At 35.4% G+C, this 26,627-nt stretch overlaps 2 protein-coding genes and 1 pseudogene across 2 annotated transcripts in view; 2 read left to right on the top strand and 1 right to left on the bottom strand.

Moving 5' to 3' along the window:
• Uggt2 (UDP-glucose glycoprotein glucosyltransferase 2) overlaps window positions 1-26,627 on the bottom strand; it is a 190,036-nt gene that overhangs the window by 48,382 nt on the left and 115,027 nt on the right. The window contains 5 exon segments of the mRNA XM_047554270.1: window positions 10,070-10,256; window positions 13,166-13,245; window positions 15,525-15,627; window positions 21,929-22,024; window positions 22,543-22,667. Coding sequence (XP_047410226.1) covers window positions 10,070-10,256; window positions 13,166-13,245; window positions 15,525-15,627; window positions 21,929-22,024; window positions 22,543-22,667 — 591 coding nt within the window.
• LOC124984772 (protein mono-ADP-ribosyltransferase PARP8-like) lies at window positions 432-5,530 on the top strand (annotated as a pseudogene).
• On the top strand, window positions 18,200-18,463 carry LOC124985179 (28S ribosomal protein S21, mitochondrial-like). The gene has a single exon (XM_047553665.1). It carries the CDS (start codon window positions 18,200-18,202, stop codon window positions 18,461-18,463), a length of 264 nt encoding a protein of 87 aa, XP_047409621.1.

Here is a 26,627-nt window from a genome sequence, read left to right as displayed (position 1 = left end):
TCATTTATTTATAAGTGGTGCTAAGAATCAAACCCAGTGCCTCACATATACTGTGCAATCACTCTACCACTGAGCCATAACCCCAGTCCCACCAATTCCTTCTTTTATTTATTATAAACAAATGGGGTACATCTTATTTCTCTGTTTGTACACAAAGTAGAGGCATACCATTTGTGTAACCATATATACATAGGGAAATGGTGTTTGATTCATTCTATTTTCCCCCCCAACCCCTCCCACCTCTCATTTCCCACTATAAGTCCCTCCTTCCTTCATTCTTGCCTCCCTCCCACCCCTCCATTATATATTATCATCAGCTTATCAGTGAGATCATTTGTACTTTGGTTTTTTGAGATTGACTTATCTCACTTAGCATGATATTTTCCAACTTCATCCATTTGCCTGCAAATGCCATAATTTTATCATTCGTCATGGCTGAGTAACACTCCTTTGAATACATATATATACCACAGTTTCTTTATCCATTCATCAATCAAAGGGCATCTAGGTTGGTTCCACAATCTGGCTATTGTGAAATTGAGCAGCTATGAACATTGATGTGGCTGCATCACTGTAGTATGCTGACTTTAAGTCCTTTGGGTATAGGCCAAGGAGTGGGATAGCTGGGTCAAATGGTGGGTCCATTCCAAGTTTTCTAAGGAATCTCCATACTGCTTTCCAGAGTGGCTGCACTAATTTGCAGCCCCACCAGCAATGTATGAGTGTACCTTTTCCCCACATCCTCACCAGCACCTACTGTTGCTTGTATTCTTGATAATCACCATTCTAATTGGGGTGAGATGGAATCTTAGGATAGTTTTGATTTGCATTTCTCTTATTACTAGAGATGTTGAACATTTTTTCATATATCTGTTGATTGCTTGTACATCTTCTGTGAAGTGTCTGTTCATTTCCTTAGCTCATTTGTTGATTGGGTTATTTGTATCCTTGGTGTAGAGTTTTTTGGGTTCTTTATATATTATGGAAATTAGTGCTCTATCTGAACTATGAGTGGCAAAGATTTTCTCCCATACTGTAGGCTCTCTCTTCACATTGCTGATAGTTTCCTTTGCTGAGAGAAAGTTTTTTAGTTTCAATCTATCCCAGTTATTGATTTCTTGTGCTATGGGAGTCCTGTTAAGGAAGTCTGATCCTAAGCCGACAAGTTGAAGATTTGGACCTACTTTTTCTTAAGATGCAGGTGGTTTGATTCCAAGGTCCTTGATCCATTTTGAGTTGAGTTTTGGGCAGGGTGAGAGACAGAGGTTTAGTTTCATTCTACTGCATATGGATTTCCAGTTTTCCCAGCACCATTTGTTGAAGAGGCTATCTTTTCTCCATTGCATATTTTTGGCACCTCTGTCTAGTATGAGAAAATTGTATTTATTTGGGTTTGTGTCCGTGTCCTCTATTCTGTACCATTGATCTATCTATTTTGGTACCAATACCATGCCATTTTTGTTACTATTGCTTTGTAGTATAGTTGAAGTTTTGGTATTGTGAAATCCCCTGCTTCACTCTTCCTGCTAAAGATTGCTTTAGCTATTTTGAGTTTCTTATTCTTCCAGATGAATTTCATAATTGCTTGCTCTATTTTTGTGAGGTATGTCATTGGGATTTTAATTGGAATTGCACTGAATCTGTACAGCACTTATGGCCATTTTGACAATCTTAATTCTGCCTATCCAAGAACATGGGAGATCTTTCCATCTTCTAAGGTTTTCTTTAATTTCTTTCTTTAGTGTTCTGTAGTTCTCATTATAGAGGTCTTCCACCTCTTTTGTTAGATTGATTCCCAAGTATTTTATTTTTTTCGATGCTATTGTGAATGGGGTAGTTTTCCTAATTTCTCTTTCTGAAGATTCATCACTTATGTATAAAAATGCATTGGATTTATGAGCATTGATCTTGTAACCTGCTACTTTACTGAATTCACTTATGAGTTCTAAAAGTTTTCTGGTGGAATTTCCAGGTTCCTCTAAATATATAATCATGTCATCAGCGAACAGGGATAGTTTGAGTTCTTCTTTTCCTATTCGTATCCCTTTAATTTCTTTGGTTTGTCTGATTGCTCTGGCTAGAGTCTCAAGGACGATGTTGAATAGAAGTGGTGAAAGAGGGCATCCCTGCCTTGTTCCAGTTTTTAGGGGGAATGCTTTCAGTTTTTCACCATTTAGAATGATATTGGCCACGGGCTTAGCGTACATGGCCTTTATAATGTTAAGGAATGTTCCCACTACCCCAATTTTTTCTAGTGTTTTGAGCATGAAGGGGTGCTGTATTTTATCAAATGCTTTTTCTGCATCTATCAAAATAATCATGTGATTTTTGACTTTAAGTCTGTTGATATGGTGAATTACATTTATTGATTTCTGAATGCTGAACCAACCTTGCATCCCTGGGATAAAACCCACTTGATCATGGTGCACTATCTTTTTAATATGTTTTTGTATGCGATTTGCTAAAACTTTGTTGAGAATTTTTGCGTCGATGTTCATTAAGGATATTGGTCTGAAATTTTCTTTCCTTTATGTGTCTCTCTGGTTTAGGTATCAGGGTGATACTGGCTTCATAGATTGAGTTTAGGAGGTTTCCCTCCTCTTCTATTACATGGAATACTTTGAGGAGTATTGGAATGAACTCTTCTTTAAAGGTCTCGTAGAACTTGGCTGAGAATCCATCTGGTCCCGGACATTTCTTTGTTGGTAGGCTTTTGATGACTTCTTCTACTTCATTTCTTGAAATTGACCTATTTAAATTGTGTATGTCCTCCTGTTTAAGGTTAGGTAATTCATATGTCTCTAGAACCCTGTTGATGTCTTTGAGATTTTCTATTTTGTTGGCGTATAGATTTGCAAAATAGATTCTAATTATGTTTTGTATTTTAATTGTGTCTGTCGTGATATTTCCTTGTTCATTCCGAATTTTAGTAATTTGAGTTTTCTCTCTCCTTCTCTTTGTTAGAGTGGCTAAGGGTTTATCAATTTTGTTTATTTATTTTGTCATTTTTTTCTATTGTTTCTTTTGTTTCATTTTTGTTGATTTCAGCTTTGATTTTAACTATTTCCTATCTTCTACTACTTTTTGTGTTGCTCTGTTCTTCTTTTTCTAGGACTTTGAGCTGCAGTGGTAGGTCATTAATTTGCTGATTTTTTTCTTCTTTTACTGAATGCGCTCTATGAAATAAATTTTCCTCTAAGTACTGCTTTCATAGGGTCCCAGAGATTTTGATATGATGTTTCTTTGTTCTCATTTACCTCTAAGAATTTTTTAATTTCCTTTCTGATGTCTTCTGTTATCCATTCATCATACAATAGTGTATTATTTAATCTCCAGGTGTTGGAGTAGTTTCTGGTTTTTACTATGTCATTTATTTCTAATTTCAATCCATTATGATCTGATAGAATACAAGGTAGTATCTCCATCTTCTTGTATTTGCTAACATTAGCTTTGTGGCATAGAATATGGTCTATTTTAGAGAAGGATCCATGTGCTGCTGAGAAGAAAGTGTATCCGCTGTTTGTTGGATGGTATATTCTATAAATGTCCGTTAAGTCTAAAACTATTGATTGTGTTATTTAGATCTATGGCTTCTTTGTTTAATTTTTGTTTGGAGGATCTTCCCAGTGGTGAGAGAGGTGTATTAAAATCACCTAGTATTATTGTGTTGTAGTCTATTTGATTTCTGGAATTGAGAAGGATTTGTTTGACGTACATGGATGAGCCACTGTTTGGGGCATAGATATTTATGATTGTTGTGTCTTGCTGATTTATGCTTCCCTTAAGCAGTATGAAATGTCCTTCTTTATCCCTTCTGACTAACTTTGGTTTGAAACCCATATTATCTGATATGAGGATGGATACTCCGGCTTTTTTGCTGTGTTCAAGTGCATGGTATGTTTTTTCCCATCCTTTCACCTTTAGTCTGTGGGAATCTCTTTCTATGAGATGAGTCTCTTTCAGGCAGCAAATTGTTGGATCTTTCTTTTTAATCCAATCTGCCAGTCTATGTCTTTTGATTGATGAGTTCAGGCCATTAACATTCAGAGTTGGAGCGGGGCTCGCCCCTCGCCGGTGCCTGCAGCCCCGCCGGTGATCGCTCTCTCGCGTCCCCGGCAACCTCAGTCCCCTACAGCGGTTAGTCTGGGACGGGGAGGGAGAAAGTGAGACTCGGTGTCATCACCATCCATTGTGAAGGGGAGAAAACTGGAATCCAGCAGCAGAGAGCAGCAGCTGGGTGGTCACATCTGGGAATGCAAAGCTGAACTCCCTCTCCTCCTCCTCCTCCACCCTTCATCCTCTATTACATGGGATCACTTCCAAAACCACTTCGCCTTCAGCCCCTGCCTTGGACAGAGGGATTTATTTCATGGGGATGTTTTCAAGGCAAGAGCGAATTCAGAAGGATATTGATGTCGTGATCCAGAAGTCCAGAGCCGAGAAAGACTGCCTGTTTATAGATTTCAGATACTCAGACTCCACCTTTACTTTTACCTATGCTGGTGGCCCCAAAAGTCTACTGTGTAACAAGAGCTGTGTGTCTTTGCTTTTCAAACCCTGGGGGTAATGAATGAAGCTGCTGATGAAATAGCAACTGGAGCTCAGGTGGTAGATCTGCTGGTGTCCACATGTAGATCTGCATTGGAATCTCCTAGAAAAGTTGTCATTTTCAATTCATATACTTCTGTGGTGGGTCCTAATGATCCTCAGATGTTGGCCTTCAACCCCAGAAGAACAACTAAGATCAAGTAATGAAAGCACTGGACAGCATAACTTCTATCAGAGAAATGACACAAGCACCATATCTGGAAACCAAGAAGCAGATGGATAAACAGGACCCTCTCGCTCATCCCCTACTGCAATGGGTTATTTCAAGTAATAGGTCACATATTGTGAAACTGCCAGTTAACAGGCAATTGAAGTTTATGCACACTCCACATCAATTCCTGCTTCTCAGCAGTCCACCAGCCAAAGAATCCAATTTTAGAGCTGCTAAAAAACTTTTTGGAAGCACTTTGCATTTCATGGCTCACACACTGAAAACTGGCACTCCATCCTGAGGAATGGCCTGGTTGTTGCTTCTAATACACGTCTGCAGCTCCACGGTGCAATGTATGGAAGTAGAATCTAAGTCCAATGTCGAGCATATCATTTGGTTACACAGGGATGAACAAGCAGAAGGTGTCAGTCAAGGACGAGTCAGCTTTGAGCAGTAAAAACAGCAGTGCTTCTCAATCGCAGAAAAAAGGACAACAATCCCAATTCCTGCAAAGCCATAACTTAAAATGCATAGCCTTATGTGAAGTGATCACCTCACCTGACCTGCACAAACATGGGGAGATATGGGTTGTCCCAAATATGGATCATGTCTGCACATGGTTCTTTTTTGTCTACGAAGATGGTCAAGTGGGAGACGCAAATATTAACACACAGGAAGGAAGCATTCACAAAGAGATCCTCCGAGTAATTGGTAATCAAACTGCTACTGGTTAAAGGACCACCATTTAATTAACATGATTTGAAAGCCTTCCTCGTGTTCAAAACTGGATTTTGAACTGAAGAAGATGATGAAGTAATTTGTTGTTATTATAAACAAAATTAATCCTTTGACTACTGATTTTTTTCTTAGTATTTCTAAGTATTTCATTATATATCTAAAATGGTATAAATTTATCAACTGTAGGGGTATGGAATCTAGTAATAAAATCACAACAGCACATAAACTGATGTTTGGGTTGCATACACAATAAACAGTTTGAAAAAAACAAAAAAAACAAAACAAAACAAAATCCAGGGTTATTATTGAGATATGATTTGTATTCCCAGTCATTTGGCTCATTTTATTTTTTTTTGACATGACTTGGTTTCTCCTTTATTTGGCTATTCCTTTAGGGTAGTTCCTTCCTTTGATGATTTACATCATTGTTTTTCATCTCTTCCTCATGGAATATTTTGCTGAGAATGTTCTACAGTGCCGGCTTTCTTTTTGTAAATTCTTTTAGCTTTTGTTTATCATGGAAGGATTTTATTTCATCGTCAAATCTGAAGGTAAGTTTTGCTGGGTATAAGATTCTTGGTTGGCATCCATTTTCTTTCAGAGCTTGAAAAATGTTGTTCCAGGTCCTTCTAGCTTTTAGGGTCTGGATTGAACAATCTGCTGATATCCGTATTGGTTTCCCCCTGAATGTAATTTGGTTCTTTTCTCTCACAGCCTTTAAAATTCTGTCTTTATTTTGTATGTTAGGTATTTTCATTATAATGTGCCTTGGTGTGGGTCTGTTGTAATTTTGTATATTTGGAGTCCTATAAGCCCTTGTACTTGATTTTCCATTTCATTCTTCAGATTTGGGAAATTTTCTGATATTATTTCATTGAATAGATTGTTTATTCCTTTGGTTTGTTTCTCTGTACCTTCCTCAATCCCAATAATTCTGAAATTTGGTCTTTTCATGATATCCCATAATTCTTGTAGATTCTGTTCATGATTTCTTACCATCTTCTCTGTTTGGTCAACTTTGTTTTCAAGATTAAATATTTTGTCTTCAATGTCTGAGGTTCTGTCTTCCAGGTGTTCTATTTGTTATGCTTTCTATTGAGTTTTTAATTTGGTTTATTGTTTCCTTCATTTCAAGGATTTCTTTTTTTTTTTTTTTTTCAGTATCTCTAACTCTATGATCTTTTGCCTCCCACATTTGCTCTATTAACTGTTGATTGGTGCGATCATTCAAAGCCTGCATTTGCTCTTTCATCGCATCGTTTGCTTCTCTGATCATATTAATTATGTACATTCTGAACTCCCTTTCTGACATTTCTTCTGCCATGGTGTCATTGGATTTTATTGCTGTACTGTCTAGGTTTGTTTGGGACATTTTCTTCCTTTGTTTTCTCATATTTGCTCAGGTATCTACTCCTCTAGTAGTGAAACTCTGAGATATTGTAGATTTCCTCTATTGACTTATAGTGTCCCTATAGGTTTCCAATAACTCACCTCCTAGCCTTCAGTAGCCTGAAGTCTTGAAGGAACTTGATAATGCGATGCTCCACAAGGAAGCTGCCCGTCTAGGGGTGGTGGCCTTCAGGTGAGGTATATTCCCTGCTAGTGGGCAGAGGTGCCTCCACTTGTTGACCGATGGTCAGCCAAAGGGGGACTAGACTGCAGGCTGGGGCATGGCTGGTCTGGGCCTGTGTCTCTGGTTCTACCGCCCTTGTGGGAAAGCCTCGCCTGGCGGGGAAGACTCACCCAGTGGGGACATCTCGCTGGGCAGCTCTCCTCCAAGAAGTTCTCTTTGGTCCAGAACTACTGCCTGGGCTGGTCAGCCCTCCTCTCAATGTTCCCAGGGGTCTAGACCTACCTCCTGGGCCAGGGAGCCTTGCCCTGGGAGTGAGTCTCTCACTGGGCAGCCCTCCTCTGCGACGATACCTGGGGTCCAGATCTACTGCCTGGGCCGGGGAACCTGGCCCTGCACTGAAGTCTCTCGTTGGGTGGCCCTCCTCCGAGAAGCTGCCTGCGGTCCAATCCTGTTGCCTGGGCCTGGGACCCTTGCTCTGCGCCAAAGCCTCTCGCTGAGCGGCCCTCCTCTACAATGCTCCCAGCTGTCCGGGTTCACCGCTCCAGTGGGGAGTCTCACTGGGTAACTCTACTCCACAAAGTTCCCTGATTCCGGGACTATTGCCCCATCTGGGGAGCCTCGCCCAGTGGGAGAGACTCACCTGGCAGCTGAGTTGGTCCCGAGTCTCTCAATACCTCCTCTTTTTGAATTCTAAGTCCTGGAGCGTCATAAAAGGCAGTCACCGTCTAGTCCGCCATTTTGAAAAACCCAAATTCCTCTTAAAACAGGCCTTTAAATGTGACTGTCTCACTTTTAGCTTTCCTGTAACCACTTCCTTCTCCTTTAATTGTGGTCTTAATGCTGGTTGTGCAATAAAGTCTTTGTAGTTACAATCACATGAACAAAGTCCTATTACAGGAGGATTTTTCTGGATTAATTTATTTTCCAGGTACTTAAGCAATATTTGGAAACTTGATGTTATGTGGGACATTTGTGAAGGCCAGTGCACAAGACAAATCTCTCATGTTATTCTCATTCTTGCCAGAATGTACTTCTTCCCTTAACCACTTCTACCGCTACTCTGATAAATGGTTTTGTTATTACCTCACATTTTTCTAGGATAACTGTGGATACTATTTTAGGTATTACAGCACACAACAGAAGAGCTTGAGAGGCAATAAACTTTTATGGATGCTAGAATTTCTAATTCCCTTCTTTATATTCACCTAAATCTGTGAAGATATAGGAAATTTTTGTTTATTTTACTGTTCTAACTTTAAAGTTAAGGCTACTATTCAATTGAATAGTTTCTAAAATGACAGCATGGGGTTTGCCACTCATCAACAGAAGTGTTCAGCTAACTTCCATTATTCCACAGCTGCTGAGACTCACCAGAGGCTCCACTTCCTTTTCTAACTATATTATTTCTCCTGCTACAAACTTCTAACTTTTCCCTCTCTTACATTTGGTTAGTGTTATCTTACCAATACATAATGTTGTACTCTCTTCATAAACAATCCCACTGACTCTGTTAAGAGATCTGACTGATTACGGAAAAAAAAAAAAAAAAACAGATATTGTCTTTTTTTCCCCCCCTCTTGCAAAGTTCATTTTTGAAATTTTTCTCATAGATTTTATTATTTTGCTGCTTTCCTAATCTTTCCCTAGATTTGAAGAACTAATTTCAGATGGTGGCTATGACTCAGTTTTAGGTATTTTCTGAATGGGTCAGCTTGGGGCTACTAGAAAGTATGTTACAGGGAAATGATTAGGAACCCACAGAATCTACTCATGAATAAATAAAAAAATTTGCCTTAGGCACAAAGTAACACATGACAAGCATAATAAATATTATTATGAGCAATCTTAACCAAATCATCACAGTACCTAGAAACAGGTCTGAGGGAAAACAACAAGAAGGAAGCATTTCTCCTCAGTTTCTGAGCATCATTTTTAGGTAAGATGTCCTAAAAATTTTGTTGTGGTTTTGGAATCTTCTTTCTCATTCTGAGTTCAATGTTTTGAATGATTTGGTATATTTTAAAATGTTCTTTTTTATGTTATATATGAATGACAATAGGCCAGGAAGAGAAGTCTCAATATTTATTAGACTAAGGTCGCACTGGAGGTGATGAGTTATAGTTTAGATATAAGGTGTCTCCCAAAATTTCATGTGTGAGACAATGCAGAAGTTCAGAGTGAAATGACTGGGTTATGAGAGTCTTTACCTAGTCATAGCATTAATCCCCTGTCAGGGATTAACTAGGTATTAACTGTAGGCAGGTAGGGTGTGGCTGGAGGAGGTGGGTCACTGAGGGTATGCCTTTGGGGGTACATATTTTGGCCTCGGGGAATAGAGCTCTCTCTACTTCTTGGTTGCTATGTCCCCAGCTGCTTTCCTCTGCCACACCCTTATGCCAAAATATTCCGTCTCACCTCAGGTCCCAAAGAATAAAATGAGCCTGTGTGAACTGAAACCTCCAAAACTGTGAGCCCCAAATAAACTTTCCATCCTCCTCCTCGTCAGGTCTTTTGGTCACAGCAACACAAAGCTGACTAAAACAGATGGGAAGCAGGTGTACCCAGCCTGAAATCAATTTTATTTCCTGCTTTTTACCCTAATTTAGAAAGGACAGCTTTCTCTGGCTGTGAGCCATGAGTAACAAAAGGCTTTGAATGAGACTCCCTCTTGAAGTTAAAAACAAAACTTGAAGGCAAAATGGGTAATTCATAGTATTGTCTTAAGCTGCCATGTGTTCTTATCTTTTACATTGTTCATCTTAGCATAGTCTTTGTGGGCTAGTGGTATATGACACAATAAAAAAGGTGAAGGCACCTAGGAACCTGGAAAATGAGAGGCTGAACTTGGAAGTTAAGGAAACTTAAAGAAAAAGAGCTAGAATCACAAAGAACATGCTGGTGAGCATCTGTGTAGGATGATGGTTCACTTCCTACAACTGTAATACTGCTAAAAACTCATTTTATTCTTCTCTTTCTATGACTTTGCATTAATAACTTACATCTTTAAGGTGAATATTGTCAAGGTCACAGTTGCTATGTACTGTTTCAACCAACCAGCCTTCAGGAGTAATCATGTTGAGGGTCAGAAGAGGTGATTCAGGGATGTCCAGGAATTTTGCCACTGGTCCAAGAGGGCTATCATTAGCCCCTGACATCAGTTCTGGTTCCAGAACAAAACGGTAGAAGCTGTTAATAAAACATAAAATTACTGTGATCAAAATTGAAAATATTCTAAAATATTTTGAAATTAAAAATGACTTAACATGGTCACAAAATCTTAAATCAAAAAGGTTAAATATGCCCTGTACTGAAGTTAATGAAGAACAGACAATTATTCTTGACACTATTATTTATAAGACTATTACAGTATAATAATCTTATTTTCTCTTAATGAACATGATCTGAGTCCCTTTAAGATATATTTGACTAATGCAATTTGTAATAATTTATGGTCTTAATTGACTTACTGATCCTTCGTGTTTGACCATGGTCTGTTTTTTTTATGGCTTTTTTATTAAATCTTAGCACTCCAAATATGAAGAGAAAATTATACCCAGAAAAGAAATTCAAGAAGTAGTTTTGGTACCAATTTTAAAAGTTGAATTAAAAAAAAACAGGACTGAGTTAATGCAGCTGCTTAGTAGAGTTTTTAGACATATCTGCAGTTTCACTGTATTTTAACCTCATCTTTTAATATGAGGTATAATACGAATTAGTTACAGGTTCAGAATAGCTAAAGACTAATCAGGGATGTCAGCTGTGTTGTCAGGGAGAGGATCTACTACTACTAGGTCTTGTCCCTGTTGTACTGCAGTGGAGAGGGTTGTAGTTCTCACTTGTGGTTGGCAGGAGAGTGCTTTCAGGTGTTTGTCACAAGGGCATCTCCAAAATGCCTCACAGAGAAACATACAAGGAAAGCCAGAGAGAAAGAGAGACAGAGAACACAAGACACAAGTCACTAAGTGTACAAGAAACAGTCCATCATTTTTGTCACATTTTGTTCAGGAGAATCAGTCTAGCCCTCACTCCAAAAGAAACTACAGAGCATGAATCCCAGGTGATGGTGATTACTGGAAGTCATGTCACTGAGATAGCTCCACATTTAAAACAAAAACATAAGTGGAGACACAGGAAAGAGAACAGTCATGAAATAAATGATACCAGACAAGTACTCAGTACTGTCAAATGCAGAAATGCCAAGGAAGAATTATCCCATGCATGCTGCAAATGGCATTTTGTGTGTGTGTGTGTGTGTGTGATTTAGTAAAAACAATTACTGTGGCAAGGACGTTAAAAGCTGAACTGCAGTGGAAATATGTGAATGACAGAAGAATAGAGAATATAACTACTCTCTGAAGAGGCTTAGATGAGAAAGGGGAAGGAAGAGAGGAAAACAGAGAAGGAAGAAAAGCTGGTACTTTCTACTCGAAGAAATTAAGGCAGCAAATTTTATAAAACTGAGTAATTTCAAGGACTGAAGTAAAAGGTCAATAGATAGGTTAAAGATACAGAACAGAGCAAATATGTGATACATCAAGGATCAAGAGCAAACAGGGAACCATGGAATAAAAACAGGTGGTGAATATTCACCTTAACAAAAGGGACAGATATAGTACTGCTCCCCTGCAACCCAGGAAGGCTGCAGAGGCACAGAAGTTACAGAAGGCAGCTGAGGGAATTCCTGCTCATTTGTGCTCTCTCCTCTGAGAAGAAAGAGATGGCATTTACTCAAAAGGAAAGGACTGGGAATATACATGTAAGTCAGTTTGCTTGACACACACTACTAAGTAAAAGTCTATTGAATCAGCAGTTTAAAAATGATACCTTGGACTAGGGATATAGCTCAGCTGGTAGAGTGTTTGCCTCACAAACACAAGGCCCTGGGTTCTAATCCCCAGCACCGCAAAAAAAAAAAAAAAAAAAAAAAAAAAAAAAAAAAAAAAAAAAAATGATGCCTTAACTGTATATATACTGTCTACCTAGTACTCTAGGAATTACTTCATTTACAGAAGTTCATTCTTTCTGCCTCAAAATATTATGTTTGTTTATCAAGTTAACATTCCATTCTATATTTTATGTTCAAAGCTTTATAGTGATACTCTGAAGAGGATCCCCATTCCTGTGAATAAAAATACTGTACTCATAGAACTTTTAATTAGAGGCTAAAAAACTTATAGGTTTTATTCAGATTTATAAAGGTATGTGACAACATTTGAAATATAAAAGATAAATAACCAATTTTCCACATCTTCCATTTTATTGCTTTCCAAGTAAAAACAAACCCAAACAAAAAGGAACCCCACACAACATACCATGCTCAAATGTCCACTCAAGGCAACAATGTGCAGTATGTCAATTATAACAAATACAATTTGACAGATAAACAAGGGAGTAACTGAATTCTGTGTATGCATATATTTTTGGTTTAGAGTTACATAATTATATGTAAGGAAAAGTACATTAGCAAGCTTTTCAAAGCTAGTTGATTGGTGCTTATATCCTTTTTTCTGCCCAATGACACCTGAAGGATACTAAATATTTCTACCAGTAAGTGGCTTAGAATCACAGTAATTATGATCCAGAAAATGAAGGATATATTTTTGTTCCCTCTTGAGAGATTATTTCAACACAAAAGTAAGAAGAATATTTGTATATAATGATAAACATTTTCTGTACCATTGATAGATTATTCTAAACTACTTTCCTCTTAACCCCCAAATAGTAAATGTGATGACATAAGAGATCACTTTGAAATTCAACTCTAAATAAATAAACCAAAAATGATTGAATTCACCTTACTTCCCACAGAAATATTTCTAAATGGGTATTCCTAGATCACATTTATAAAAATACCTTTGGATAAATATAAATCCGTATGAATTCTGCAATAAGACTGAATATATTTATTGAGTTAGGTTACTTTTGTATGAATTTATATTGATTAAGGGTAATAAATTGACTATGTAATGCATATCAGTGAAGCATTCAATGAGGGGGGAAAAAAAAACACACCAGGCCCAGTAAATAATAGCCTCCTTTTCTCTTTTTAGTATTTGCAAATCTTTCAAAATAAAATTAGGTTCATTCTGACTCACCTCTCTAAAGGGGCTTCTGAAAGCTTACCCCTGCAGTTCATCAACAGCTTTATCTTCATATTTATAATCTTGCCAAGTACCTATTTAAAAAATTCCCATAGTTATTTTAAATATTAATAGTAAACATTCAATGAGTATGTACTGTGTACCAGGTACTGCATTAACACTTTATATTATCTCTTGTTATCCTCATATACCCCTCCATGTAACACTTACAGTTAAGGCACAAGACTAAATACTTTGTTAACGGTCACAGTAAGTCATGGCAGAGGTAAGATTTGAACTCAAACAATTGATTTCTTTACCCCAGGGTTAAGCCACTTGCCTTTTGTCTCAAGTAACTTTCTTTCACAGTATCTAAATTTTCTTAGTATTAAAGAATAAGTAAAATAATTACTAGAACTTTAATCTGCAAACACAAATTAGTGACCTCACAACATTGGCCAGGGTTCCTAATCCTTTTGGAATTTCACTCTACATTATAAGAGATGTAGGAAGTTCTATACAGATGAAATACTCTATTTTCTCTTTATTTCCCTGAAATAATAAGTAGGATAAGAATTATTTTAAAAATCCTATTTCTACATAGGCAATAAAATACTGAATATTTGAAAGCTATTAAAGACAAATGAAGGATGGATAAAGAAGAAAAAATACCAAAACCCAGATATATATAACAGAAAGGATACAGGCTTGATAATGAATTATAATATACAGATTTAAGGATCTAAGAGCTTAAATTAATTTAAATTAATTTCCATTCTATCACTCCTAACACTTACTACTATGGAGGTCATTTGTTTTCCCCAAATGTTACATGAAACACCATATATTTCTTTCAATAAATAATTATTTTATAAAGAAATAAAGGTGCTTAGAAATAATGTATGATATTACCACCAATAATGTAAACTGGAGTGTCATTTCACATTTTGTTTCTGTATAATTCTGTATTTCTTATTCCTAAATTCTACTTTTACATAAAACATTTTAAATATAAATAATCTTTATTTCTGAAAAATGACCCTCCACAGGAATATGGAATTTGTACACTAAAAAGCATGGCACTGGTTCCCATCCTTAGAGATAAATACTGATGGCTGCTTTAAAGAATAATCTTGAGAGCAGAGCTCAAGAAGGAAAAATTTGAAGCTATACAAATGCTAAAAGAATGGGGAAATCAGTTTGGAATTAACTATTCATGTATTGAACAGAAAAAGCAGCAGTCTTTCCAAAATTGTCTACATTAATGAACAGATATAATACCTTTTTTGACATCATTTGATAATACAAACTAACTTCTGAGAAAAATTAAAATTTGAAATTTTGATAAAATATATACCAGTATTATCCAGCTTGATAACTTACAATAGTCATAATATATTATTTAATATCTAATTACTTTTGCCTGGTCCCAAAAGCAAAACCAACTATCAAAAGACAATTTTTCCAAAAGTAGTTTTTAAAAAGGTGTCTTTAAAAGGTGTTGAGTGATTTCAAATAGAAGCAAGCCAAACTTTTGAATATCACTAGAAAAGCAGTTTTAAAATCCAACTAGCTTATTCCAATTCAGTTACTCAAGATTGCATCATAATCTGAACCTCTGAAATTCAGTGTAACGGTAAGCTGCATCTTGTCCTTTTTAAGAACAGTAGCTCCTAACATTCGTTCTTCCTACTTTCTTAGTGAAAGAATTCACCAAGAATTTCAGTTTTATGTAGGTTTTGTGGCCATACCTTCAGCCTACCTATCATTAAGTGCAGTCAGATGACTAGCTACGTTTTGTCATTGAGAAAAGACAGGACAGAATGTCTAACTTTGTGATTGTGCCTTGTTCTTCCTTTCATGCTGGCAACATAGAGAGAGATTGTTAGGAGCCTGAAGTGACTTAGACCATGACCCAGAAGATGCTTCACGAGGATGGCTGAACATCTAGACAGTGATCGTGCTGAAATGATCTCTTTGTGTGTGCAAGGTGACAAAGATCTCTCTTCCTCTTCTCATGAGGACACCAACGTGACAGGGTAGTGTCCCATTTTAATGACCTCATTTAACTTCACCTCCTAAAGCCCCTCTCTCCACATTCAGTCACACTAGAGAATAGGTTTTTAAATTGAAATAAATTTTGTATGTTGAGATATGAATTTTACAGGGGACACAATTCAACCCAGAGCAATGTTTAACCTCCATACTACTGTAACACCCTGTGTTAGTTCTATCATTTCATTTTCTACACTGAAATATGATAATCTATTGAAAGGGTGGGTGATATAAAAAACTAAGAGCACAAGTACTTAAAAACAGACTTTAAAAGATAAATTTCAAATAAAAATTTTTAGACTAATTTATATTTCCTTACAGTCAATAACTGTGCCATCTTCTGTGCTTCTCTTGTTAAGGGATCAACAATAGCAATGACATCAAAGACCATATCATTCTCTTGAGGATTTATCTTTATAATGCTAGAAAAATGAAAAAACAAGTAAGATGAAAGACAACTTATACAAACACTTCATTAATCATGATGTTGGCTGTGTGCAGTCTTATGAATTATTTTTTCTCACTAGATTAAAAAATTCTGGTTATTTCACACAATAAAATGCATATTGGAAAGTTTGTTTTCTACAAATTATAAAACCTGAAAGAATTCAAAAAAATCAAAGTAAGATTTTGGAAATGTGATAAAAAAAACATTCAAAGAATGACATTACAGTAAAAATTCTGATAGTTTTAGATACTTAAAATTCTCATAGATCATTTAATATAAAAATTAAGCCAAGATGCTTTTGGGTTGGTTGAATGTATTTCCTCAGATTTGAGGATAAAATTAACTATTCAGCATATTAATGTATTTTGCAAAATCAATGTATTCACAAATTCCATAAAATGGAATTTTAGGAACAAACATCCTCAAGTTTATTATACCTTATTATGTTGATCCCAGTCTTCCTCTAATCTAAGTTGTAAATTAAAAGCTAGACTAATCTTCAAAGGGAAATGAGAAAATATTACAAGTACAGAAAAGGGGTAATAATCATTTCTACATTTAATATAATTAAAAGATAACAGTATATATTTGATTAAGGTATAGAATGTTCCAATAGAAGTATTGTTTTAAAACCATGTTCATAAAGGAAATAATTTTTTGAGATACAGGATGAATGAATTATATATTTCACATATTACAGAGGGAAAAAGTTTACCAAACCAAGAGTTACATATGTGAAATTACAGGAATATTATTCTCTTATGGTACAAATTACTTTTTGCAGTGAGAAGACTGATTGCTCGGCAATTAAATAAAAGTCAATGTAAACATTCATTTCAAATACAGGTCCTCCTGTTATAGAACTGAAAGACATTTTACAAGTAGTATATGATTTTAATTATATTAAAATAAGAGTGAAGGAATCAGACAAAAGCTCTTGCTGGATATTAATTTCTAGAAATAAGGTTTATAAATCAGACATTATAATATTAATGACTCTCTACAATGTTGCTAAGTTATCTTCTGAAAACTTGCCAAATTACTATTATACTTGTAGAAGCACTCAAAAAACTTTGAAATGATTTATTATGTTTTAAGTATGCATCTGTTTACTGTTGCTATAAGTTTTTCCTCTAGAATACTGCTAATTATGTGAGATTATGAGTCAGAATTGTTTAGTCTTCAACATCTAATTATGTGTATCTTGAATCTAGGATTTAAAACAAATTTTATGAGCAGAATCCTGAGCCTAATAGTAGATATTAGATTAACTGACAAGAATGGAAGCAGAATATCTTTTTTTCCACACAACATTAACAAGGTGCTAATGCCACCTTTATCATATATTTAAGGTCATGGATCTCTAAGAAACTACTGGTAACATTTCATGCCATTGGCCAGGAGAAAAAAAATGTCAAGTTTATTAAAGCTTATGTGTTGTGGGTGGACAACAACAACAAAAAAAACTATTTAGTATTTGTGGAACTCATCAGCTCTTTTAGATATACTAAACACATTTCAAATAGGCCACAGCAATGGAGAGCTCTGAACTGCATTTATTATAATGCTGTCAATCTATTTACAAAACAGGTCAAGTCTATTTTAAGAATGATGTTGAAGACACTGTTCATTATAAGTATCCTCCTCATGAAGGTTCTGGGAGAAATTTCTTTGACCTTCTAATAGTCACATTCTACCTGAACAATGAGTTTGTTTTCATCTCATGAACTTTGGTTACTGTGTAAACTGGCAAGCTCAGAACTAAGTTCATGGTAAGCTCACAGCTGGAATGGAAGGAAGTTCATTACTGCAGCAGTCTGCAAGGTCTCCTCTAAGAGGTTTCACATATACTCTTGTACAACCTGTGTTTGTCACTGTGAATTCCTGGCATGATGGGGTGACAGGTTAGGATTGATATTTTTGACAAAGATGTTAGAAGAATAAAAAATCCACATAGTCTGGAGGGAAGGAAATAAGGTAACAGAGATCCTTAACAGAAAAGAAAAAATGTCATTGTGCTTTTCCTTTTTCACTCTGTGATTTCAATTCACCTATACCCTTTTCTTTTTCCATTTGCAAACCTTCTAATTTAAGTTACCTTGTAAAATTTAAATATTTTTATAAACCAATTTACACTTTTGGAAGGAATAACAACCAGACATGTTAACACACTAATAGATTTATAATACCTGTTTTAACATTTGTTAGTATTATAAACTGACTCCTTTCAGACATGGAAGCAGAATGGCAAAGATACAATGCTGTATTAAAAAAAAAATGTGTGAACTGCTTAAAAAGCTGTTAATGAGTGCATTTCATGTGATTATAGAAGTATATACATAAGCTCATGAAAAATATTAAGGTTTAGATATTAGGTGTTACCCAAAAGCTCATGTGTAAGACAATGAAACAAAGTTTAGATGTGAAATGGTTGGGTAATGAGAAACGAAACCTAATGAGTGTATTAATCCTCTGATAGAAATTAGCTGAATGGTCCAGTGCTGAGGGCGATGGGTCCTGCAAAGTAAAGACTTAAATCCAAGGTCATGGCAAAACACCTGAAGTTCATTGCCAGGACTGTGATGGTACAGGAAGGGAACGTGGAAGGTACATACAGGACCCTGAACAGAATCCTCAGCATAGATGGGCTCACTGAGGACATTAAACGACGAAGACACTATGAGAAACCTTGCCGCAAACGACAGCGGGAAAGTTATGAAAACTGCTGGTGGATCTACAAGACGGAAATGGCTCGAAAGATCAACTTTTTGATGCAAAAGAATTGGGCAGATCCATGGCAGGGCTGCTGAGACGTGGATTGGAGGCCCACATCATTTGTCTCTACCTCTTTCTCTACAATAAACTCAAATCACGTATATGCATTGGTCAGCAGTAGACCCTCTTATTAAGTGAGAGATTGAAACTAAAAGTAGTCTAGGAGTAGAATGGTGGTTGCCAAAGCATAGGGAAGGGGGCAATCAGGAATTGTTTAATGGGTATAGAGTGTCAGTTTGCAAATCTGAAAACATTCTGAAGATAGATGGTAGTAATGGTTGCAAAAAAAAAAAATCTGTACTTAATGCCACTGAATTACACACTTAAATAGTAAAAGTGGTAATTTTTGTGTAAGTATTAATAAAAAACATGTTTAAATCTAGGATAAGTGAGGAAATTTTCCAATCAGTTAGAACTATACCTACCATTTTCTACCCACTTTTATGAATCCTAAAGCAAAATCTTATTGGAAAAACATCTGTTCCTTTTTACTGACCTACTCCCCCAACCCCCCATGCAACTGTTGAGTAAAGAGGAAAGGAAGTATGTATGTATGTAGAATTAATTGTTTCGAAAACATCTTAAAAAAAATTAGCTGAATGGTAATCATAGGCTGGTAGGGTGTGCCTTTGGGGTATATATTTTGTCATGGTGAGGAGAGCCCTCTCTCTCTGCTTCTTGGTGCGATGTCCTAAGTCACTTTCTTCTACCACACTCCACCATCATGATGTTCTGCCTCACACTGGGCCCTAAAGAATGGAGTTGGCCATTTATGGACTAAGAACTCTAAAACTGTGGGCCCCAAAATAAACTTTTCCTCTAAATGTTCTTGTTGGGCCTTTTGGTCACAGCAGTTCAGAAGCTGACTAAAATACACACACATAACTAAAGAAATCATATTTATAATGCATACTTAAATGAAAAGTGACAAAGTACTTGCTCATCTCTGGTGTATATCACCCTAATATTGATTTCCAAAAATTCACTAATATTTTCTAAAATTAACAGAAAATACACAGAAAATTTTTAACATAGAATTGAACTTAAGAGTTACAATTTTCCTTAATAAAAAAAAATCAAAGAAAGCATATTCACTGATGAAGAATAATATTTCTAGAGAAAATAACTAAATGTGATAATTTCAAGATACTTGGGTAAACTGAGGTAATCATTAATAGTATAAAGAAAACTGTGTAGTTATTTTTACAATTAAACAGGCACTCTAACAGAAAATATGAGCTTAAAAATGACTAAGGAATCATATGTGATAATGGTTAAACTGTCTTTTATTTACATCTCACTACTAGAACCTAGCAAAGCAAATCTGTGGACCCTTGGTCCACTCAGTGGCTTTATCATGTGTCAACTTGACTTGGCCAACCAGTTTAAACTATATTTCCCAGAATGTTTCTGATTTGAATGTGCCACAAGAGAGATTCTAGTAGATTTAGAAGGCCAAAAAGCAGTAAGAGCCACTTGGCACCTCACATATTTATTTTGGATCTGCAGATTCACCCTGGAGACATGAGGCAGCGGCTGGGTGTACAACTTGTTTAACCTTCCCTGTCCTCTCCCTCCACGCTTCTGATTCCTGGTCAGGCATGTGGACTTAGCTTTGTGAAAAAGGGCTCCCATCTTTGGTATGAAGCCCACTATATAATAAGGTCATGAGGCAACAAGTGCTGACAAAGGTTTCCATCTACGCTTGTGGGGTTTCAACTTGCTCTTGATTCTCCTCTTTATAGTCATCTTCATATCTGTCTCTGAATTTCAAGCTCTCATATTAGAAATTAACAATCTTGAACAAACTGTTTAACCAGATCCCACAACTGTGTAAGACCAAGTTTTACAAATAATTCCTAAACAAATTCTGATTTATTCAATTATCATATTCACGTATATACAAGCATGCATAACATACGTACGCAGTGTTTCTACTACTCTGATTGAAAACCTAATTATAGTCTAGCATTGCAAATGCTGGACTTTTTACTTTTCCTAGACTTCCAACAAGAAAAATCCAATAAAGTCATTGTTTCTTCAACAGATTAATACAGGAATCCTTCCTTAATCATTGAGGATATGTCCTAAGAACCTTAATGGATACCCAAAACTGAGTGGTTTCTCAAGATATGCACATCTGTGACAAAATGTAATTTATAAATTAGGCACAGAGATTAATAATATCTAATAACAAGCTGTAACAATTATAATATACTATAATAAAATTCACGGGAATGTGGTCTTTTTCTCAAAAATATTTTGTGGTAACTGTACTATACTCATCAGTTTTAGGATCACTGTACTATCCTCATCAGTTTTAGGATCACTTTTGACCTTGGGTAACTGGAACCATGGAAAGTAAAGTTGTGGATAAGGGGTGTGGGCAATGTGCTTTAGATCATGATATCATTGCATCTTGCTGACCTGGGTTCCCCATCTCAGGTAGATGCTCATATTTATCCTATGATCTATGTGTGCTTATTTTATGGTTTAACTTTCAAGTTCGATCTTTTTTTTTTTTTTTTTAATTTCCAAGTTGTAAGAGATACCTCAGTAATTGTGTAACAAATGATAGTTATAAGGCATCTACTAGACACAAGGCCTGCATTTCATACAACCCCTGAAGGTTACATTTTACAGACTAGAAATTGAGATTGAGATTACAGCTAGTTAAGTGGTAATCGGGTACTCAAATGTTTTTCTTTTATTGACATAAAAACTCATGTTATACCACATGACCCTAAGCCAATCTAGATAAATACATCATGCACAGGTAAACGCACAGAAAACAACAACAAAAAATGCTTAAAGGCAGTGGTCCTTAAATCCACTTGATCACAGAACAGTTGTCCCCTCAATGCATGTGTCAATACTGCAGAGCAGTGTTCAGTAGATCACGCTCTAGGACATGCTGTTATAAAATATTTGAAATTTCACAAGATTATATGCAGCCAACTTTGTGCAAGGTACTCCTACATTTGTTTAACCAGAATTCTTTGGTAACATTGAAAGTATTATGTATGATTATTTTAAGATATTGCAAAAAATTACAAATGATCTTGATCATGAAAATAGACAATATATGGGGCTGGGGCTGTAGCTCAGTGGTAGAGCGCTTGCCTAGCAAGTGCAAGGCACTGGATTCTATCCTCAGCACCACATAAAAATAAAGGCATTGTGTCCATTTACAACTAAATTTTATTTTAAAAGACAATATGTTTAATGTAACTTACTTAAAATTTCGTATCCTGTATATATCATACTTAGTCTGCTAGAACATACAACTAACTGGAATTTCATTTTTCATGTGCAAGGTAACAGTGATCTACTGCTGAGCTACATCCCCAGACCTGGAATTTCTTTTCCAGACATTGTCAAATACATTTATCTTCCAACAAAGAATTGTTAATTTTACTTTGTTTTACTACGTTATGAAAACAAATGTAAACAATAACTGAAAGTAGCACGACAGAAAAAAAACAGTATTACATTCTTACCTGTGACCCTCTCTAAGAAATGTGACATCATACCTAGATGCTTGCTTAGGCAAAGAGGAAACAAGGGCATCAACTTTCATAATAAGGTCACTCATGCTAGACAAATAAGACAAAACAATGTATGAAATTTTAAAGAAGTGAAAGTTTCATATTTCAAGTTAAAATTAACAACTCAAGAAAGGCTCTATATACATGTATGTAGTACAACTTCTACGGAAGTATACTACAAAGGACATTAACAGTATAAAAGCATTTCTCAATTATGGCCAAGCCATCCCTCTCTGATAATGAGAATTTACATCTGAAGCAAAAGTATAAACACAAAGATAGGAATCACACACATAACCTTTCAGAAAATGGTTCACTCCCAGGGAGGGAGATGGGGCTGGGTGGGTAAGAAACAAAAAAGAGCAAGATCCAAGGCAAATAAAATAACATCTACAGTTTGGTGGTGGTGAATAAATGAATGTTTTATTAGTTCTTTATATTTGCTATATTTCTTTTTATGTATCTTTTATCTACATGTCTGAAACATTTTCTAATCTTAAAAACAAAATATCAAATGCAAAATACTAAACCCCAAAATGATTACTCTCATGATTTTAAATACTTACTTTTTTGAACTGATTTTCATATTTTCAACAAACTCTTTAATTTTCTCTCCGACATTACTAAATGTTATCCTCTCCAACAAGTAAAAATCTTCTACATAGAAATCTTCATTTAAAGGTCCTAAGAACTTAAAATGAAAGCAGTCATCTTTATAGAAGATAACAGTTTAGGAAACTATTTTCTCATCAAATAGATATTTCTTTGGTAAGCAAAAACTGATTAGACTGAACAGATGATGCCAATTATTTACATCATTTTTAAATACATTAAGAGAGAAAAATATTTCTTCACTTTGAATTTATAAGTAACATTTGCATAAACACCAAAATTTAAGTGACAACATATTTATAAAGTACCAAATTATTCCTTTAGAAAGTTCAACTTTGAAACCATAATGCTTCCAGATATGTGTGGTTTTCACTGTAAATTTTAAAAGAAATTGTCATTATTTAATAAATTCTTAAATTTCAATTTTATGTTCATTTATAAATTGAAGTCTCTTATGTACATGTTAATATATAAGAAATAAAATAGTAAAAAAGAAAATCATGATTATAACACCAACTGATCTTCAACTGAGTACTATACAAAATGATTTCAAGCACAGCAAGGTTACTTATTATTGGTTCTTTTTAGTCACATAGGAAAAAGGATTTTTTTTTTACCTAAAAGCATGGAATATAATTTATTCTAATTCAGTCCCTAGTACTTCCCCTTCCTTTTCCTTCTCTGATTCCCTTCCCTCTGCTGATTTTGACTATTTAGTTTTTTTTTTTTTTTTTTAATTAGTGTTCGGGGATTCACATGATGGCAAGATTCACCGTTGTGTATTCACATATGTACACAGAAAGTGAAGTCAGATTCATTCTACTGTCTTTCCCTATCCCATTCCTCCTACCTTCCCTTTATCTACTCCACAATACTCTTCTATCCTTATTATTTTTATTCCCCCTTATTTTAGATTAGCTTCTGCATATCAGAGAAAACATTCTATCTTTGACTTTTTGGGACTGGCTTACTTCACTTGGCACGATAATCTCCAATTTCATCCGTTTACTGACAAATGTCATTAAGTCATTCTTCTTTATGGCCAAGTAAAACTCCACTGTGTATATATACCACATTTTCTTTATTCATCAGTTGAAGGGCACCTACTGGCTCCACAGCTTGGCCATTATGTGCTATGCAGCTATAAACACTGATGTAACTGTATTACTGTAACATGCCGACTTAAAATCCTTTGGGTATATACCAACGAGTGGGATACCTGGTTCATATGGTGGTTCCACTCCTAGTTTTTTAAGGAATCTCCCTGATTACTTTCCATAGTGGTTGAACCAATTTGCATTCCCACCAACAATTTTCCCCACATCCTTGCCAACATCGTTACTTGTATTCTTGATATTTGCTATTCTGGCCAGAGTGATATGAAAATCTCAATGTAGTTTTAATTTGCATTTCTGTAATTTCTAGAGAGGTTAAACATTTTTTTTTATGTTTGTTGTGAAGTTCCTGTTCAATTCCTTTGCCCATTTATTAACAGGGTTGTTTTATAGTGTTAAATTTTTAAAATTCTTCGTATATCCTCGAGATTAATGCTGTGAGGTACAGGTAGTAAAAATCTTCTCCCATTCTGTAGGTTCTCTCTTCACACTTGCTTCCTTTGCTGTGAAGCAGTTTTTAATTTGATGCATTCCCATTTATTGATTTTTGATCTTACTTCTTACACTTTAGGAATCTTTGTAAGGAAGTCAGTTCCTGAGCCAATATGTTGGAAGTGTTAGGCCTACATTTTCTTCTAGCATGTGCAGGGATTCTGGTCTAATTCCTAGGCCTTTAATTCACTTTGAGTTCTGTGTAGGGTAAGAGATGGGTTTGATTTCATTCTACTACATATGAATTTCAAGATTTTCCAGCCCTACTTGTTAAAAAGGCTATCCTTTCTCCAATGTATGTTTTTGGCACCTTTGTCAAGTATGATACAACTATATTCATGTGGGGTTTTTCTCTGTGCCTTCTATTCCATTGGTCTTCATACTTGCTTTGGTGCCAGTACCTTGCTGTTTTTGTTACTATAGCTCTATAGTATAATTTAATGTCTGGAATTGTGATGCCTCCTGCTTCACTTTTTTCACTAAGGATAGCTTTGGCTGTCCTAGGTCTCTTATTTTTCCAAATGAATTTCATGAATGCTTTTTCTAGTTCTGCAAAGAATGTCATTAGAATTTGTTGGGAACTGCACTGAATCTGTATAGCACTTTTGGTACTACAGCCATATTGACAATATTAATTCTGCCTATCCAAGAACATGGGTGGCCTTTCCATTTCCTAAGGTCTTCAAAATTTTGTTCTTTTGTGGTCCTGTATTTTTCATTGTAGAGGTCCTTCACCTCTTTTGTTAGATTGAGTCCCAAGTATGTGTTTGTATATATATACTTATATGTATACATATGTACACACACACACACACATAATATATATATATATTTTTTTTTTTTTTGAGGTCATTGTGAATGGGAATTTTCCTAATTTCTTTTTCTGCAGATTCATCACTGGAGTATAGGAATGCAACTGATTTATGGGCATTGATCTTGTTACCTGTTACTTGCTGAATTCATTTAAAGCTCTCCAAGTCTTCTGGTGGAATTTTTTGGGTCTTTCTAAATACGATCATGTTGTTGGCAAACAGATAATTTGAGCTGTCCTTTTCCTATTTGTATCCATTTAACTCCATTTCTGCCTAATTGCTATGGCAATTCAAGGAGTGGTGAAAGTGGGCATTTCTGTATTCCTTTTTAGTGGAAATGTTTTTAGTTTTCTGCGTTCAGATATATTGGTCTTGGGATTGTCATACAGGCTTTACAATGTTGAGGTAAGTTCTTTCCCTATTTTTTCTTATGTTTTAAAACACAAATGGGTGCTGTACTTTGTCAAATGCTTTTGCTGCTCTATTGAGATAATCATGTAATTCTTGTCTTTAATTCTATTTATGTGGTGAATTACACTATTGATTTCTATACGTTGAACCACTCAAATTGCATCGCTCAGATGAACCTACTAGATTATATTAAACTATCATTTTCATGTGTTTTTATATGCAATTGGCCAATAATTTATTAAGAATTTTTGCATCTAAGTTCATCAAGAATACTTGTCTCAAGTTTTCTGTGATGTGTCTTTCTCTGGTTTAGCTATCAGGGAATACTGGCTTCACAGAATGAGTACGGCAGTGTTCAATCCTTTTCTATTTCATGGAATAATTTGAGGATTAGTATTAGTTCTTCCTTAAAGATCTGGCAGAACTTGGCTGAGAACCCATCTGTACTGACCTTTTCTTTGTTGGAAGGCTTTTGATTGCTGCTTCAATTTCAATACTGGAAATTGAACTGTTTAAGTTTTCTATATCCTCCTAGTTCAATCTGGATAGGTCATATGTCTCTACGAATTTTTCCATATCTTCAAATTCTAGCATATCAAGAGTATAAATTTCCAATACTCTGGATTTTAGTAGTGTGTGGTGACGTTTGCTTTTTCATCTTGGATTTTGATAATTTGAGTTTTTTTCACTCTTTCTGTGGTTGGTCTGGCTAAGGGTTTATCAATGTTTATCCTTTAAAAAAACAACTTTTTGTTTCATTGATCTTGTGATTTTTTTTTAAATCTCAATTTCACTGATTTTTGCTCTGACTTTATTTTTCTTCCACTGATTTTGGGTTATTGTTCCTTTTCAATGGTCTGAAGATGTAAGGTTAGATTATTTGATATCTTTCTATTCTTTTAATGTATGAACTCAATGCTACAACCTTTCCTCTTAGAATTGCCCTCATAGTGTCCCAGAGATTTTGATATGTTGCATTACTATTCTCATTTACTTTTAAGAATTCTTTATTTCTCCCAATTTCTTCTAGTATTATCATTCAAAAGTGTATCATTTAATATCCAGGTGTTAAGAGTAGTTCTTGTTTATATTATCAATGATTTCTAATTTCATTCCATTATAATCTGATAGAATACAAGGTATTAATCTCAATTCTTTGGTATTTGCTAAGATCTGCTTTGTGACATATAATTTGGTCTATTTTAGAAA

Source organism: Sciurus carolinensis, chromosome 5, assembly GCF_902686445.1.
Source record: "Sciurus carolinensis chromosome 5, mSciCar1.2, whole genome shotgun sequence".
In the NCBI taxonomy this organism is placed as follows: Eukaryota; Metazoa; Chordata; class Mammalia; order Rodentia; family Sciuridae; genus Sciurus; species Sciurus carolinensis.
This window is presented reverse-complemented; position numbering and strand designations above follow the sequence as displayed.

Bases quoted from the DNA above. Each gene is read 5' to 3' on its own strand.
- LOC124985179 (XM_047553665.1), top strand. From the start codon at position 18,200: ATGGCAAAACACCTGAAGTTCATTGCCAGGACTGTGATGGTACAGGAA.